The sequence below is a fragment of the Nelumbo nucifera genome, chromosome 3, assembly GCF_055504915.1.
Source record: "Nelumbo nucifera cultivar China Antique chromosome 3, China Antique-T2T, whole genome shotgun sequence".
Taxonomy (NCBI): domain Eukaryota; kingdom Viridiplantae; phylum Streptophyta; class Magnoliopsida; order Proteales; family Nelumbonaceae; genus Nelumbo; species Nelumbo nucifera.
The window spans coordinates 94,084,516-94,099,882 of NC_142651.1; the positions used below are offsets into that span (position 1 = coordinate 94,084,516).

A 15,367-nucleotide genomic window follows, 5' to 3' on the forward strand; every position below is an offset into this window, starting at 1 on the left:
ACAATTGGCTTCGTTTAGTAATTAGAATATGGTAGTCTTTGAAACCCATTTTGAATGCACAAGGCTAGGGCACCATTTTGATTAGTTCCATTAATTAAAAACCCTAATTTCTCTTCTTTTATACAACTCTGTTGTAATTGCAAAATAAAATTCTTTCATATATATATGCAAAACAGAATAGGTGACTCCTGAATCCTGCCTCCATAGGACTGGAAGCAAACTCAATAATTCCAATCGAATATATGATAAAACAGCAAACGAGCATTTCCCTGTAATCTAGAAAACCAAGAAAATAAAGAGAAAGAAATTATTATTTGAAAATGAAAAAAAAAACTAAAAAAATCCTGTAATCTGAGAGTGGAAAGTTCCAATCGAATATATGATAGAACAGCAAACAAGCATTTCCCTGTAATCTAGAAAACCAAGAAAATAACAGAAAGAAATTCTTGCTTGAAAATGAAAAAAAAAAAACTAAAGGAATTCCTGTAATCTGAGAGTGGAAAACAGGAAAACTTCATGGGAATTTTGGGATGCAGGTTGGTGTACGTTTTGGAGCATTATCTTGGATGGAATCATAAAAAGAATACTGCAAAAGTAGAGGAAGGTCCCCATCTCATCAACTTGAAAGAGGATCAGGAGCTATGCTGGCCATTGGTAGGGCCCGTTTGCTTTGTCGTGGACAGTAAAATCAACATTTAACGGTGAGAATGGTTGTTTTGTTTCTTTTATTTCTACTCTTTCCCTACCTTCCCTCATGACGAGTATGAGCCAAAAAAAAAAGTCAAAAGTCATACATTTGCTTTAAGAGATCATGTGCCACACAATACAACATTCTGGGCCTTCTGGTTGGGACCCAGAAAAAAAGTCGGGGGTCCACTTTTGGCCCCTCCTTGGGTGGGGCCGTGGGGGTCGCTTCCCTTCCCATAGAGACAAACTCGGTCAAACTTTTTTTTTTTTTGGGGGGGGGGGGGGATCCCCAAACCCAACCATACCGGAGCCTATCCACCAACTCGAGTGATAAATTTCATCTGACCAAAAACAGGCTCTGTCTTTACAAACGTTTCCAATCCAAATCATTCTGAGTACCAGGGGGCCGTTCACGTGACTCGTGAGGGAGCACTTCTCAAACTATAATACTTCTCCAGATGGGAATCATGGCGATATCAGGTGGGGGATGGGCATTAAGCCCATTAACCAGATCACAATCGCAAAGGCAAAAGCAGCTCATGATGATTGATGAGGGGACCTCTCAGATTCGAAATTATTTAGTAAAATATCCGTCACAGATTTCCTTCTTGTTTTTTTACTCAAGAGTGTAATGGATGTTAAGATAAGCTTGTAAAATGCTATTAAACTGTTTATGAAACCTTATCTCAATAAATGTATCGATTGATAATGAAAAAGAGAACAAGAGAAGAGTAAGAGACTGCCAAAATAATAAAAGACACCAATTCCATGCTAAACAACAATATCACCCCAAGATTCCAAATAGAGATTGAAGTAAGTTCTTTATCCAAATGCAAAGATTTAATTCGTCCCATCTCCTCCACAATCAAACATTGCTCTGGATGGCCAAAAAAAAAAAAACTGACGAGTCAAGAGAGACCAAATCAGCATCCATATATTAGTGGGTTCAAACTTTGAATACAATAAAAGAAAGAAACAAATGAAAAAGAAAACAAAGAAGGGGTGAACGTGAACCCTACGATCCCACCCCCACCACCTTGAACAATATATAATTTAAAAAGACAAAAAATAGAAAGGAACCCTGTATCTTTTTCCTTAGTTTCACTACTCCCCTACACACCCCCTACCATTCCCTTTCCCGTCCAAAACCGAGCTCTGATTCACGGACGAACATTCTTTTTAATCAACACCTTCTCACCAGTAACACCAAGATTAAGGTTCAATGGTCTTTGAAATAACAAGCCACTGGTTTTTTCACAAAGGATGAAGAAGCTAAAAGCAAGAGACCATAAACATCTTTCGCCCTTTCTCTCCACGCTTCTCTATCTGCAAGACCACAACAAAACCAAATTAATTAGAAAGAAAGACAGCAGGCACACGGGGCTTCCCATTCAACTACAATCTAGTATTAATGCACCTGGTCCTAGAAGTGCCAAGGGTGAGTTCAAGGTCATCTGATCCGCACTCCTCGTGGATCCTCTCTCCTTCCCATGGCTTCACCAGTCCTGTTGCATTGCTACCAAATGCAAATTCATCTGAGATGCGATCTGACATTGGAACGTCTGCAGTCTGGTCGGAGCCCCCCGCAACTGCTGGTGAGCATGTCCCGCTTTGACCAGGTGTCCACATTCGAGACCCTCCACCAGCTAAGACCTCTTCCTTGAATCCAAATGGGTTTGATGAGACAAGGCTGAATGTAGGAGAGGATGGCCCACCTTGGGGGATACGGATACCGGCAAGCCATCCCGAGTCCGAGACAATTTGACGCCCAGGGCTTGGTGGAGTGGAGGAAGGTAGGAAGGAGTAGTGCTGTCCGGGCCAGGTAGGACCAGCAGTAGGATCATCCCAGTCGGTCTTGATTCGTGGGGTACGGGCAGTTGGGGAGCTCAGTGGAGGGGTTACAGGAGCACTTATGGAACCACCAGTGATATAGAGATGGTGGGGTAGCTTTGAGGAGGCAGAGGATGATACAGATGAGAGATTTTTCAGCCAAGGGATCAGGGAATTGCCATCACCATTTGCATTAGCATTGGCAGCATAAGACGATGAAGCTGGGCTTGGGAAGGAAGATGTTGCTGGGCTAGGGTTGTATGATGCACATGGGCTTGGCTGGTATGAAGAACATGGGCTTGCGGAAGCAGACCCACCAACTACATCCATGCGCTCCACAGGCTTGCATCCCTGCAAAATTTAAACGATAAGAGAATTTATTAGGCAAAAATAACAAAGGTTAATGACTTGAAGGTTTGACAATATGAAAGTGTCTTGCAAAAGTTTGCAAGTAACACAATTAGGACGTAACATGAGCATTTTGCAGCTTTCACTTTGTCATGGAGTACCAAGCACAATAAAGCTCAGAAAAAGAGGTTGCTGTCATGTCCTAATTAGATTATCATGAAATGCGGGACAAAGCATTCCCCACTGGATCCATGCATCCTCTGCATGCTTGATCTGCTAGCATCAGGCTATAATCATGGACTCTCGATGTTATTGGGTGTGTATACATTTTTCTTTCACCCTTACCCCAAAATTTACCCTTATAAATCATGATTGACCTTGTTTGAAGACATACATTCTATTTCAATCGGATTTGATGTTTTGGGTAGGAAAACTAGGTTCTTACAAAAGGCCAAAACAGTTAAAGGCACCAATGAACCTCGGGCTCAGTTTGGAAGGAGTACAAATACACATATGTAGAGTGCAAAACTTTGTATTTTGCATCTATTTGTACTATACATGTATTTGTACTCTTTCCGAACTAAGTCTAGTTCTCAGTTTGGAAGGGGTACATATACAAATATGTACAGTACAAATATATATAAAATAATACAAAATACAAGCTTTTGCACTCAGCATTTTTGTATTTGTACTCCTTCCAAAGCCTATAAAGCCCAAATTCTGATTCAATTAAGCATTAAATTTCAACGGGATCCAAATTCATTGATCAGAAACCTCCAATTGGAGAGACAGGACCACACGACTTGGACTGGTAGTAACCCAATGATTATAACAACTAAACATCTATAAACATAAAGCTAACCAAGCTCTAGCTCCAATTCAGAGAGTCCTTAATTCCTTATGCATTTTTCTTCTTAGAAATACCAAAAGAGTATGGAGGCATGAACTGAAACTAATCCAATGACAAAGAAGGCCCAGTTTTATTTGAGACATGGGTAAATCCAAATTTCAAATTTTATACCAATCATATTCATACCTGAAAAAAAAAAGAGAAAAAAAAAAAACACTCATCACACTAATGTAAATCAAACCAAGAAGGCTGCAAAACTCTCAATTTGGAGATACCATTATAACCAAACAACAGATTCTCCTGCCTACTCAGGTCCAAGCAAAGGAGACAAGTACAGATCCATAAAGCTATCAGGTGTTCGAATGAGGAAAAATTCCGGGGAGAAACTTAACCCTGGATCAGACATTTTATTCCTTCAAACAAGCCCATATCTAAAGCCAACTCTATGGATAATTACGTAATTCTAAAGTTTAAAGTGAGATGGTACACAAATATCAACGAACGTATTCTTTACGACGCGTAATCCCTTGATTGGTCTGGCGTTCAGAACCACAAACGGCAAGGTATGTGGTGTGTGCCTAAATGGAGGAAAAACGAAAAGGGGATCCATAGGTTCGAGATTTTGAGATCTCTTCTCCAATATTCTAACGTAAAATTTTGCAATAAAGAAACACAGCTCAAACCCCCAAAACTATGCTGGCTGCGGCTACCTTTCGTGGGAAAATATAGCATCCGGGAATCTCGCACATTAAAAACCACTAAAGTATTCGCTTTGGCCATCAAGCTCATATGCTCAGAAGGCCCCGGCAAAACAAATTGACCAAAATGACCTAACATGAATACACAAATTCTGACGTTAAAGTAAGGGGTAACTTAGGTAACATGGAAAAGTGAAACCCAATTCCGGAATTACCCTCGGCTTTCACGAGAACTGGTATAGTGGTATTTTTGATCGGAAGTTGGACGCTCCAAAAGAAGAGCGGAGCTCAGAGGAGGGCAAAAAGAGGACTGGCCACAGCTTACAATAAAGAAAGACAACACAAAAGAGGCTACATTGAATCTACCAAAGGGAGATGGTGCCCAAAATGGCAAAATTACCCCTCTTAAAATCCGGATTTCTGGATTTTGCGGGGAATTTTGGGAAAGAGCTCGACTATTGAGAAATGAGAGGGGCACTGTCGGAACATGGCCTCCTATATGATTTCAGGCTTGCAGTGCTTCAGATTTACAGTCATCGTGTAGACTAGCAGAGAATCTTTATGCTTCACGCGCCCAGGAAAAAAAAGGCACCCCCTGGAACTGATCTAACGTGCGCCGGTAGGCAACGCTGCAAAAGGATCTGTTCTAGCAGTTCTATCCTACGAAAGAAGAATGAAAGAGCACATAGGTGCGTGAGCGCTTTCTTGGCTCCAACCAAGGTACGGAGCTCATTTAACCTGACCGGCGGTTTAGCTAATAATCCACCGGCATCCGCGCTCGTTAACAGATTTTAGTGACGATAAAAGAAGCTAAACCGATTTCAATGGGGTCAATCATTGAATGAAGTCAATGGACTTCAGTTCTGTTTCAGAGTTGGAAGTTCATAAAATTAAGACAGAAAAAAAGACACATCCTAGGCAGATATCTTCTCTGCAACCAACCGGCGCAGAATAGTATCGATCACTCACAAAATGCGACATTAACATGCGCCGGGTGAAACCAGATACCACTAGGTGAGAGAAGTGAGTAGAAAAATAGATTATGCGAGGAAGAATTTTCTTGCTTACCTTTCTGTAAGTGGTACCGTCTTCTTCGACGGTCCATCCGGCTTCGTTGCAGAGCGCTTTCAGGACCTCGTTGTTGTCGCAATGCTTCGGAAGCTTGTAATTTCCGTACATTCGTAGACCCGCGAAGATCTTCGCGGCGATCGCCCGCCTTCTTCTCTCCCTTCTCTTGTTATTCTCCCTCTCCTTCCATGTCGGAAGCCTCGTTCCCGACGTCATACCGTAAAGCTAATCTCCAATCTCCCCCCAAAAAAACAACCAAAGAGAAATAGAACAACCCAAACAAATGCCTTAAATCGTTAAGCCTCTCTCTTCACCAGCTCGGAAGAGATAAAAACACCCGAAAAGCCATCTCCGGCCAAGAAATCGAAGCAGATACTACTCAATCCGCTTGCAGAATCAGATCAGCCACCGAATCCTGATACGAAACAGCCCGAACTTCAATTTGACTTGACAGAAACCACCGGGAAATCGGAGATCGGACTACCCCCTAGATAGAAGCCTAGAATCTAAAAGACTGCTCGGAAAACCAGATCCAACCCAGTGAAACAAGGAATAGATCCTCTAGCTTCGGTAGGAGAAGAAAAAAGCCTACCAAGAGACCGTATCGAACTCGTGAAAATGCTTGAAAAACCGCTCGTAAAACCAGATGGGAGGGCTTCTCATTAAAAACCAGAAACCCCAAAAAGTTCGTAGAGACCATGTAACGAATAAATGAGGAGTTTGCGGAACGGCGAGCTAAATACCTGGGTTGGTTTGTAATGCCCTTGTACTCTGACATAAATTACGCAAGTGCCACTGTGTCCTTTACCCACCCCAAAAAAAGTGTGAAGAGGGAAAGATGATGATTTGCGTAATTGCGTCCGGACTCCGAACTTCCGAAGGAGAATAACAGATCAAGGGGAGTGTGAGAGAGAGAGGGCAAAATGGGAATTGAAAATAGAAGCCTGGGTTTGGAATTGATTATCTCTCCCTCTGTAAGTATACGGAAAATGGAAGACAATTTCATTATTATGTCATCTCATGATCTCGCACAGCACAGCCGCAGAAGCCGCAAAAATTGGGTAGGGTTGCTAAGGCTTAGGTGTAAATTGGGTCAGCCCTAACCGAATATATCCACACCCAATCCGCTGAAAAAGTGGTGGATTCACAGATACAGGATTAGGGGGCCGTGTTGAGGATAGGGCAGGGGTGAATGTATAATGAATATGCAAAACAAGGATTGTAGTTTTGATTCACATTTCACAGGCCATGTTTGGTTTCAATCCACCCTTTTCAGTTAATTCTCCAGGTTTTCGGCATATTTTTTTAGGCTTCTACAGCTAAGTATTTCCCATCAAACATTTAGATTATTAAAAGGATCAATTTTCTCTCATCTATTTTTAACTTTTCCTTGGTGTGGGAAAACATGGTATAACCATGGAAAAAAATTACATAGACAAAAAGAATATGGGTTTCTTTGATTAATGAAAAATAAAATTCTGTTAATCAATTTTTTCTTCTCAAAATTAAAAAAAAAATAACCAACCTTTAGGGTACATTTGGAAACAATGCAAATAATGTGAATATAAATATGTAGAATGTAAAATTGTTCATATAAATTGCAAAATTGGGTTAGTTTTGCACGATAAATTTACCTTCTTACCAAACAGACTTTTGACTCTAATGGATGCAAACATAAATTCCAATAAAGCATATGCGTTTTTTTTTATCAAAAGTCCACTTGAATGCAAATTTACTTCTTTTTTTATTGATGTATGCATTAGTCTGTCATTTGTCAATGCATAAATGTAATGTTGCCAAGTACATGCAAAAGTAAATCAGAGTACAAATTTATCTTAAATCTGGATTTACACTCCATTTGCATTGTTTCCAAATACAGTCTTAATGTTATGTTGTTTTGATGTCTGTTAGCAAAATTAGGCACCACGTATACAAAAACTGCAATCCGCCTCAGAAATCTGAATTGAAGCCCCCGCCTAGTCTATTAGTAGCCCACCCTTTATAAACCTCATCCTGTTCGTGAATTTGGCATCAATCCACAAGCAAAATTCAGTCTACCCCTATAAATCTTAGTTCCACCCTAAGGGTGGACTGAACTATAAAAACCCCAAAAAACGTTAATTTGACATACAAGAAAACACTAATTTGATGTTTTCTTAGAAAGCTACTCAATGTATGAGTGTTATATGAAAATATTTGGGGACACTTAAAAAACACTTGGAAAGGTAGAGGAGAGGAAAAAAACGAATAGTACGGACATGCCCAATGCAGATTTTTGATTTCCACTTCAGAATTATAAACATTCAAAATGTCAACAATCCACACTCTATGCATCAATGCCCACCATGAATTGGCATCATTTCCGAGCTGGCACCTACCCCAACAGTAACCCTGGGCTGAACCGTCATTCTCCCAAAAAAATGCTTACATGGCTTTAACATGGAGTAATCGCCTTGGAAAAAACGCCATTGATGTCAAATACATAGATATTCTATCTTTAAAAATATATATATAAATATTTAGATATTCAATCCAAACCCGATTTGACTGAAATGCTAGTAAATTTATACAAAATTAAAATAAATTTATAAAATTAAAAATAAAAACAAAAACATATAAAAAGCATATAAGAAAATAAATTTTATATAGACACCAAATCTCAAGATTCAAGAAATATCCAAATTTGAATCAAATATTAAATTGATCATTATCTGAATCTACTATACAAATTGAATTTGAATTGGATTAAATCCGATCCATTTGCAACCTAGTTGATTTTTGGAAAGTTTAACGTGCATCAAGCGCCACTAGGGATGACAATGGGGTGGGTTTGGGGAGGGTTTTGTAAATTATAGATTCTACCCACCTCTCAACCCGTACCTGCCCCAAAACCTGTAACGGGTTAGATTTTGAGAATCCAAACCCTCCCCGCATTCAAGGGTAGGAGCGGGTTGGGTTTAAAACCTGAATCTAATTTTCTATTATTTATTGTCATATATAAGCAATAAATAAGTAAAATAACACAAATAAACATCAAGATTTCTAATGATTTGATTAAGAAATGCAAAAAATCCATAAATTATCAATTATCCTTTACATAAAATTCAAAATATTATTAAATCCAACACCTAATACATAAAATTTATATGCTTTCCAACAATATACGGGTTGATGAGGGTCAAGTTTAGTCTAATACCTTACCTTACTTGTACCCTTACGGGTTATAGAATCCCAAAACCATACCCACCCCAAAACCTATCATTTAAACAAAAGAACCCCATCCTGTCGGGGATAGTAAAGGCAAGTACCCACCGGATAGGGTAAAAATTACCATCCCTAAGTGACACACTTAACCAGGAGCATATAAATAATCATCCATAGAAATTGCCATTCCTACTAATTGTTAAACCTTGGAAATAAGCAAAACCATGGGAATCATTATGTGCATTCTACAAAATTCCCATCCAACTAAACTTAATTTTAGTGCTAGTACCAATATTCTGCAACGAAGGGAGTGATAAAATACTGAATAGTTCATTCATACTCGAATAGAAATTTATACAAAAATTAGACTTCACCTTCAAACAAAAAACTTAGACCATTAGGTTGTACACTAATCCCTGTATCTTTCATTTATTTCCAATGTGGAACTTTGTCGTCAAACACTTATATGCATTCCGACATTTTTAAATGGAAGAATACCTACTGATTAGTTACAATTCTATCAACGTCATTGAAGGCCAAATTGATGCATCACATTAGGATTTGTTCTTCAATGTGAATCACCCTCCTTCCACTCCCCTCTCCTGTCAGTTTCAAAGAACAAACGTCTCACTTGGGGCGATCCTTATAAATATAGGGCAGTCAATCCTGTTATGAAAAGAATATATATATATTAGGGGACACAGGACACACCACAATTAAAAATACATTGTTTTTTTATTTTCCACTTCAAATTAAAACCAAAAACACATTGGGGTGTCCTTTTGTGTGAATTTCTAGATGAAAAATAGGTGAGTTAATATGATGTTCCATAATTAAAATAAATAGGCGTATCATAAAATTTGTTTTCATTTAAAAAACCATCATTTTGATGATTTCAAAAACATGAATGGTTTGGTTTTGTTTCTCAAAACAAAAATACAGTTTAAGAATGCATTTTTGTTTTTCTTTGAATAATGTGACAATTTCAAAAAACAAATGACAACAAAAAACATTCAATGTTGTGCATCACCTCCTTAATCTTTGGTTTCTGATACATATTTTCTTTTTGGTGATCTGATATTAATGTTTTACAAAGCATACATTATTCGCATAGATCCCAATCAAATGAATATTAATTAAATGGAAAATATTTTCATATTATTTTTATCATTTGCAATGTAACATTTCTTAGAAACAAAGAAAAAAAAAAACACTAATCAATGGTGCTGTGTTTATAAAATTTTACATTATAGTAATTGTCCCTAAAAACATCTTATTACAAGCTAACAACTGTACAGTGTTGTTGTGAAGTAAATTTGAGGTAAATGCAGGGGTAAAAATTGAACAAAAAAGGGGAATCATTAATTTTGTCGCCATTATCACAGGAGATTGGTTGAATCATGGCGGGAGAGAGATATGCTCCGACTCACCCTAATGGCAAATTGGCAACCCAGAAGCAACGTTGGAGTGGTGTGGACTGTGGAGTGGGTATCCAATGCAGCCTGCCACTTGGCCATCAACGCACTCCCCCCTGAATAAAGTGTGTTTATTACCAATCACCCACAACCATCCAACAATCAGGGCCCAGTCCCAACTCATACGTGTCAACTGGGGGTTGCACGTGTACGGCCTTCAGTGATTGTGGATTTTGTTGTTGGGCCGTTGTGGGGCCCATTACACTCCAGCTTCGGGACGGCGCGGGCGCACGATAATCCGGCGGAGTGCGGACTCATCAGAGTTTCAGACCATTTAAGAGTTAAAGACTTGAGACTTAAGAGAGAGAGAGAGTTGTCTAAAGACTTTGCACGTGCAGAGCGGACGTGAGACCGGTCAGCGCTTAAGTGAATTGAATAGTGTTTTGAAATCCGAGCGTGACTTTGCTTCCTTGCGTTTGGTGTCTTTTTCTTCTTTTCTTTTGAGAGTCTTGGTCGTTTACGCGGCATGGATTACGGGGTTCAGAGGCTGAAAGAGAAAGGAAGAAGCCGGAGCCGGGAGGTGAGAGGAGAGAGAGAGGGCGGATCGGGTGGTGTTAAGTGTGATAGGGACGGACAGTGTGTGTAGAGGGAGAGAGAAGGTGTGAATGTGGGGACCATGGCCATGACCTCCTTGGCTGAGCGGTGGGGTCACATGCAGCCCGATATGCCCGCCACCCACGAGGCACAGCAAGTGGACATTATAAAAAGGATTAAAACGAAAAAAAATGGGGTAATGGAATAAATCAATAAAAGAGAGGAGCTGAAATGACGAGAATGGCCTCCATTTATTGCCTTGTTCCCTTTTTACGAAAATAGACCTGAATTGCTTGGCTCTGTTCAAAGAACAACGAGGGTACTTTCGTCTGTTTGGTTGCTAGGGCATCGTGTGTGTCATGTGTCGTGTCATGTATGTGTCTGGCTGTCACTGGTGAGCAATGACGTCGCCTTTCGACGTGGATACGTTGATGTATCTTAACCGTCCATTTCACCAATCTTGTGAAGCTTTATCATACATCATAGATCTGGAACATTTCATGGGTCTCGCACATGCACTGTTCGTAGTTAAGTTGATCGAAGGCAACAATTACTTCAACCACGAGATGGAAAACAATACTACATTCATACCTGGTGGAGCGAAGTTTTCAAGAGTTGCATAAACTCGTTGTTTACTGACATTTTTGTTGTCTCCAACAATTAACATCATCGTATGTTCATGTCCCATCATCACATGCATAACAGTCCATTCCCTGATGTAAGTAAACATGACAATGCAACATACAACATTCAAACTCAAGAATCGCCATTAGCCAATCTGACCCGACTTGGACATGGAAGAAGCTCAGGGTCCGTTTGGTTTGTCCGAACATGGAAATAAAATCGGAATTCAACAACTGTGTTGAGTGGCTTGGTGAAATGGCAATTTCTGAGGGAATAGACCTGATGGCTCAACGGGTTTGCTTAGCATGACCTGTTTGTTCTTTATCAGGCTTTCTCAAACAAGATCGAGCCCGAATCCATCCCGATAATATTATATATAATATATATTAGTTTATTAAATACATGCAGTATGTCCAAACTGGGTTGTGGGTTTTATATAAGACCTATGTTTGGGTTTAAAGACATTTTCTGTTAATAAAGAGACAAATCTTGGACTAAACCCAGGTTTTGAACAGGTTGATTTGGGAATAAGAATTCCTTTCCAGCAGATTTTGGTATTCCAATTCCGATGAACCCAATAGGGAGGGGGAATAGACCATTCTAATTCCGACTGAAAACCAAATGGACCCCTAATGGCTAATACCGAATGGAGTACATAAACAATAAAGCATTGTTTTCAGACTCCAACCAGATCGAACCCAATAGTTGAACCGGTGAACCAGTAATGGCTTGAACGATCTATCCAGTTAATTAGTAAAACTATGACCCAAACAGCTTTCTGGTCTGAGTTTGAATTATGAAGTGTACTTTTTTGTTAATATATAACAGGGTTTACCGTTTACCTTTAGGGATTTATTATCTGAAAATGGCTTGATTAACATGTAACTGTTTTGTGATTAAAGGTTGTATTATAATGTGCCAGGCATTGTTTATAATAACTCTTAATCAATGCGTCAAACCTCTTCTGCATTGTTTTTAGTCTTTGGCTTCTCAAACCCTAATTTTTCTTAGCCATTCACATTAGACATGTAGAAGATATGGTTAATATAATTTCTTAGTTTTGTGACTGAGGACTGAGGAGGTGACCTACCCATATTTCACAAGGCCCAATTATCTTCAGGTTAGAAGATATGTCACCATCTGCTCTTTGAGGTCATAGGGTTGAATTCTGTAAGCCCCCCAAGTGGAAAGGTTGAAAGTTCTAGGTCTTTCATAGTTGCAAGTATTTCAAATTTCCTTGTAATGACTCCATCTCAGAGATGATCACATGCAAATGCCATGAAACATCAAACAATTTCCTAACACCCCAACAAATTTTGGCTAAGTCAAACCCAATTAGAGGAAATTTGATGTTAATTATTGTCTAAATTAAAAAAAAAAATTGTAGAAATTTCCTACACAGTTACAAATTTGCATAGAACAAAAATACAGTTACAAATTTGCAGTTGTCTTTCAAGCTGATGTTTGGGCCAGTGGATCTCCATGTTGGGACCCATCAAAAGGGAAGTTGAAATCTACTGAGCATGAGCAGTACGCGACTTCAGTATTCTTGCCTGTAACTAATGAGGATAAATAGCAGCCCAGCTGATACTTGTGAGGGCACCCTTTTGGGCCGATTCTTAGAGTCTAAGCAGTCCAAAAAGCACAGGGCCCGATGCAAGTTTGGATGGTTCAACTACTGGAGCCCAGGAAAACAGATGAAGAGTATTAGAGTAGTGACCCTCAAATCAACCTACCATCTTAGTTGAAGGTTAAAACCTTTCACCATGAAACCACAATAATATTTAGGGCATGCATGATGATGATGATGATGGAGGCATTTTTCTCCTTTGAAAAGTCAAAGAAAGGAGTCCCACTCTTCCACATGAGGCCAAACCAACATCTCTTTCTATATTTCTCTTGTATTATTATAATAATTTTTCAATGTCCATTGTTTATGTTCTACTCATGCACACCCTCATATTCTTCTACTTAATTATCTCCTAAGACAAAAGATTGAAGCCTCACATTGGAAGAAAATCTGAACTCCATTATCCAGATAAAACCCCACGTGGGATGATGCAACCCCCGTGCAAACAAAGGCAAGGAGTGGCAAAGTCAAGAATAGTTTAACCACCAGATGGTGACACGTGGCTGAGTCCTGTAGATCTTGACCAATGCCGTGTTAGATGGTATTTGTTAGCAGGTCATTATTGGGAACCCACTTCACCATTTTGTGTGCTTGTCGGCAAAGGCAAGGGCCAAAGCAGCCTTATTTCATATATAAAATATTTTATTCTGTGGGAAGACCCAAAGCCCTTGTCGCTTGCTTCATATTTTAGAGGATAAATTATACACACCCACACTCTACTTGGGAGATCGTGATTAGGATTAAGGGGTGCAAATGGATCGGATAATGATAAGAGATCCGATTTTATTTGGTCGAATTCGGATCATTCTGTTCGGATTATCTTTATTTGATTTGAGAAGATTCAATTTGATATATGTTATATATTTATTATATTATTTATTTTTTATAAAAATATGTATATATATGATAAAAATAATTAAAAAAATACTTGTATTTTATTTAAATTAGTATATCTTATTTTCTTTTAATAATTTATTAATTTTTAAAGAATAAATCGGATTGGATCAAATCCAAAGATCTAACTTACTGATAGGATTCGAATTCAAATCGAGTCCTATTAGATTTGATCGTATCCGACATGAACAGTGTCAAATCATATTCGAATATACCCTGTTTCAAATCCAATCCGATCTATTTGCATCCCTAATCGTGACACTTAACCACCCGAACTTTGTTTTGCAACCAAGACCCTCTCTTAGTATTTTTAGATTTTAATACTTGGTCCTTTCATGAGTTAACTACATGGATCCATCTTCATGTCATCTTTAAGATCATTTTGTCCTTTTGAATTAGTTTTTCTAAAATATTAGCTCTTCCATGTTTCTCTCAACAAAGGCTGATAACGACTTATGCCCTTTTATGTGTGTTGGCGAATAGGAGCTTAAAATAGCAGTTGATCTTTACATGTTGTGTTTTACAAGGTTCTAAAAACTGACCTAGAAATGGAACCGTTGTGGCCACTGGTTTTCAAGGCAGCAGTTCGACCGCTCAGGTTGAACAGTTCAAACAGTTTTATTAGAGTGGAATATTAGGGCAAATATTGTTACTCTTTTAGTCTTTTAGGCTGCATTTGGAAATGATGCAAATAAGTGAGAATTCAAATATGTAGAGTATAAAACGGTTCATATAAATTACAAAATTGGGTTAGTTTTGCACTGACAAATTTACCATCTAACCAAACATACTTTTAGCTGTAATGGATGCAAACATGAATTCCAATAAAGCATATGCTTTTTTTTTTTATCAAAAGCCTACTTGAAAGAAAATTTACTTCTTTTTTATTGATGTACTTTTACATCTTATTATCAATGTAAATATGCACAGGCAAAAGTGAAACAAAGTGCAAATTTACCCTGAATCGGGATTTACACTCCATTTGCATCGTTTCCAAATGCACCTTTATGAGAAAAGAGAGATATGTGGACGTTGGCTGAGAAAGAAAGAAAGAGAGAAGGAAAGAAGGAAAGAAAGAAAGGAAGGAAGGAGAGAAAGGAGAAAAAGGGAGGGAAGGAGGGAAGAAAGATGAGGAGGAGGATCCTACATTCATCGGTGATGACAATGGTGATAGTGACAAAAATGTAGGTCTCAGATCTGAGATCTGATTTCTCTCTGACCTTTGCAATCTTGTTTTCTGCTGTGTGTGTGTGTGTATGTGTTTCTGGGATCTTAGTGATCTCAAATCTAAGATCGTTCTTGTCTCAATCCTTTCCCATCTCTCAATCTCCTATGCATTTTTATTAAACTGCGAACCATTGTCTGGATCAATTGTTGGATCGTATGGGTCAACGGTTATTTGACTAAGTTAACGATTTTGGACCAGGAATGGGTTAAGGGTGAAATAGAACCAGTTACCTGGATGACTTTTGAGCCAAATGGTCTGACCCTCTGAGTCAATGACAATTCGAAAGCATTGGTGTTT

At 38.7% G+C, this 15,367-nt stretch overlaps 1 protein-coding gene across 1 annotated transcript; it reads right to left on the reverse strand.

The window, feature by feature from the left end:
- Positions 1 to 1,601: 1,601 nt before the first annotated feature.
- BEH4 (BES1/BZR1 homolog 4) lies at positions 1,602 to 6,463 on the reverse strand. The gene is made up of 3 exons (XM_010243860.3): positions 5,482 to 6,463; positions 2,105 to 2,868; positions 1,602 to 2,013 (listed from the first exon to the last, which is right to left on the reverse strand). Exons 1-3 carry the CDS (start codon positions 5,695 to 5,697, stop codon positions 2,010 to 2,012), a joined length of 984 nt encoding a protein of 327 aa, XP_010242162.1. The 5' UTR covers positions 5,698 to 6,463; the 3' UTR covers positions 1,602 to 2,009.
- Between the last annotated feature and the right edge of the window lie 8,904 nt (positions 6,464 to 15,367).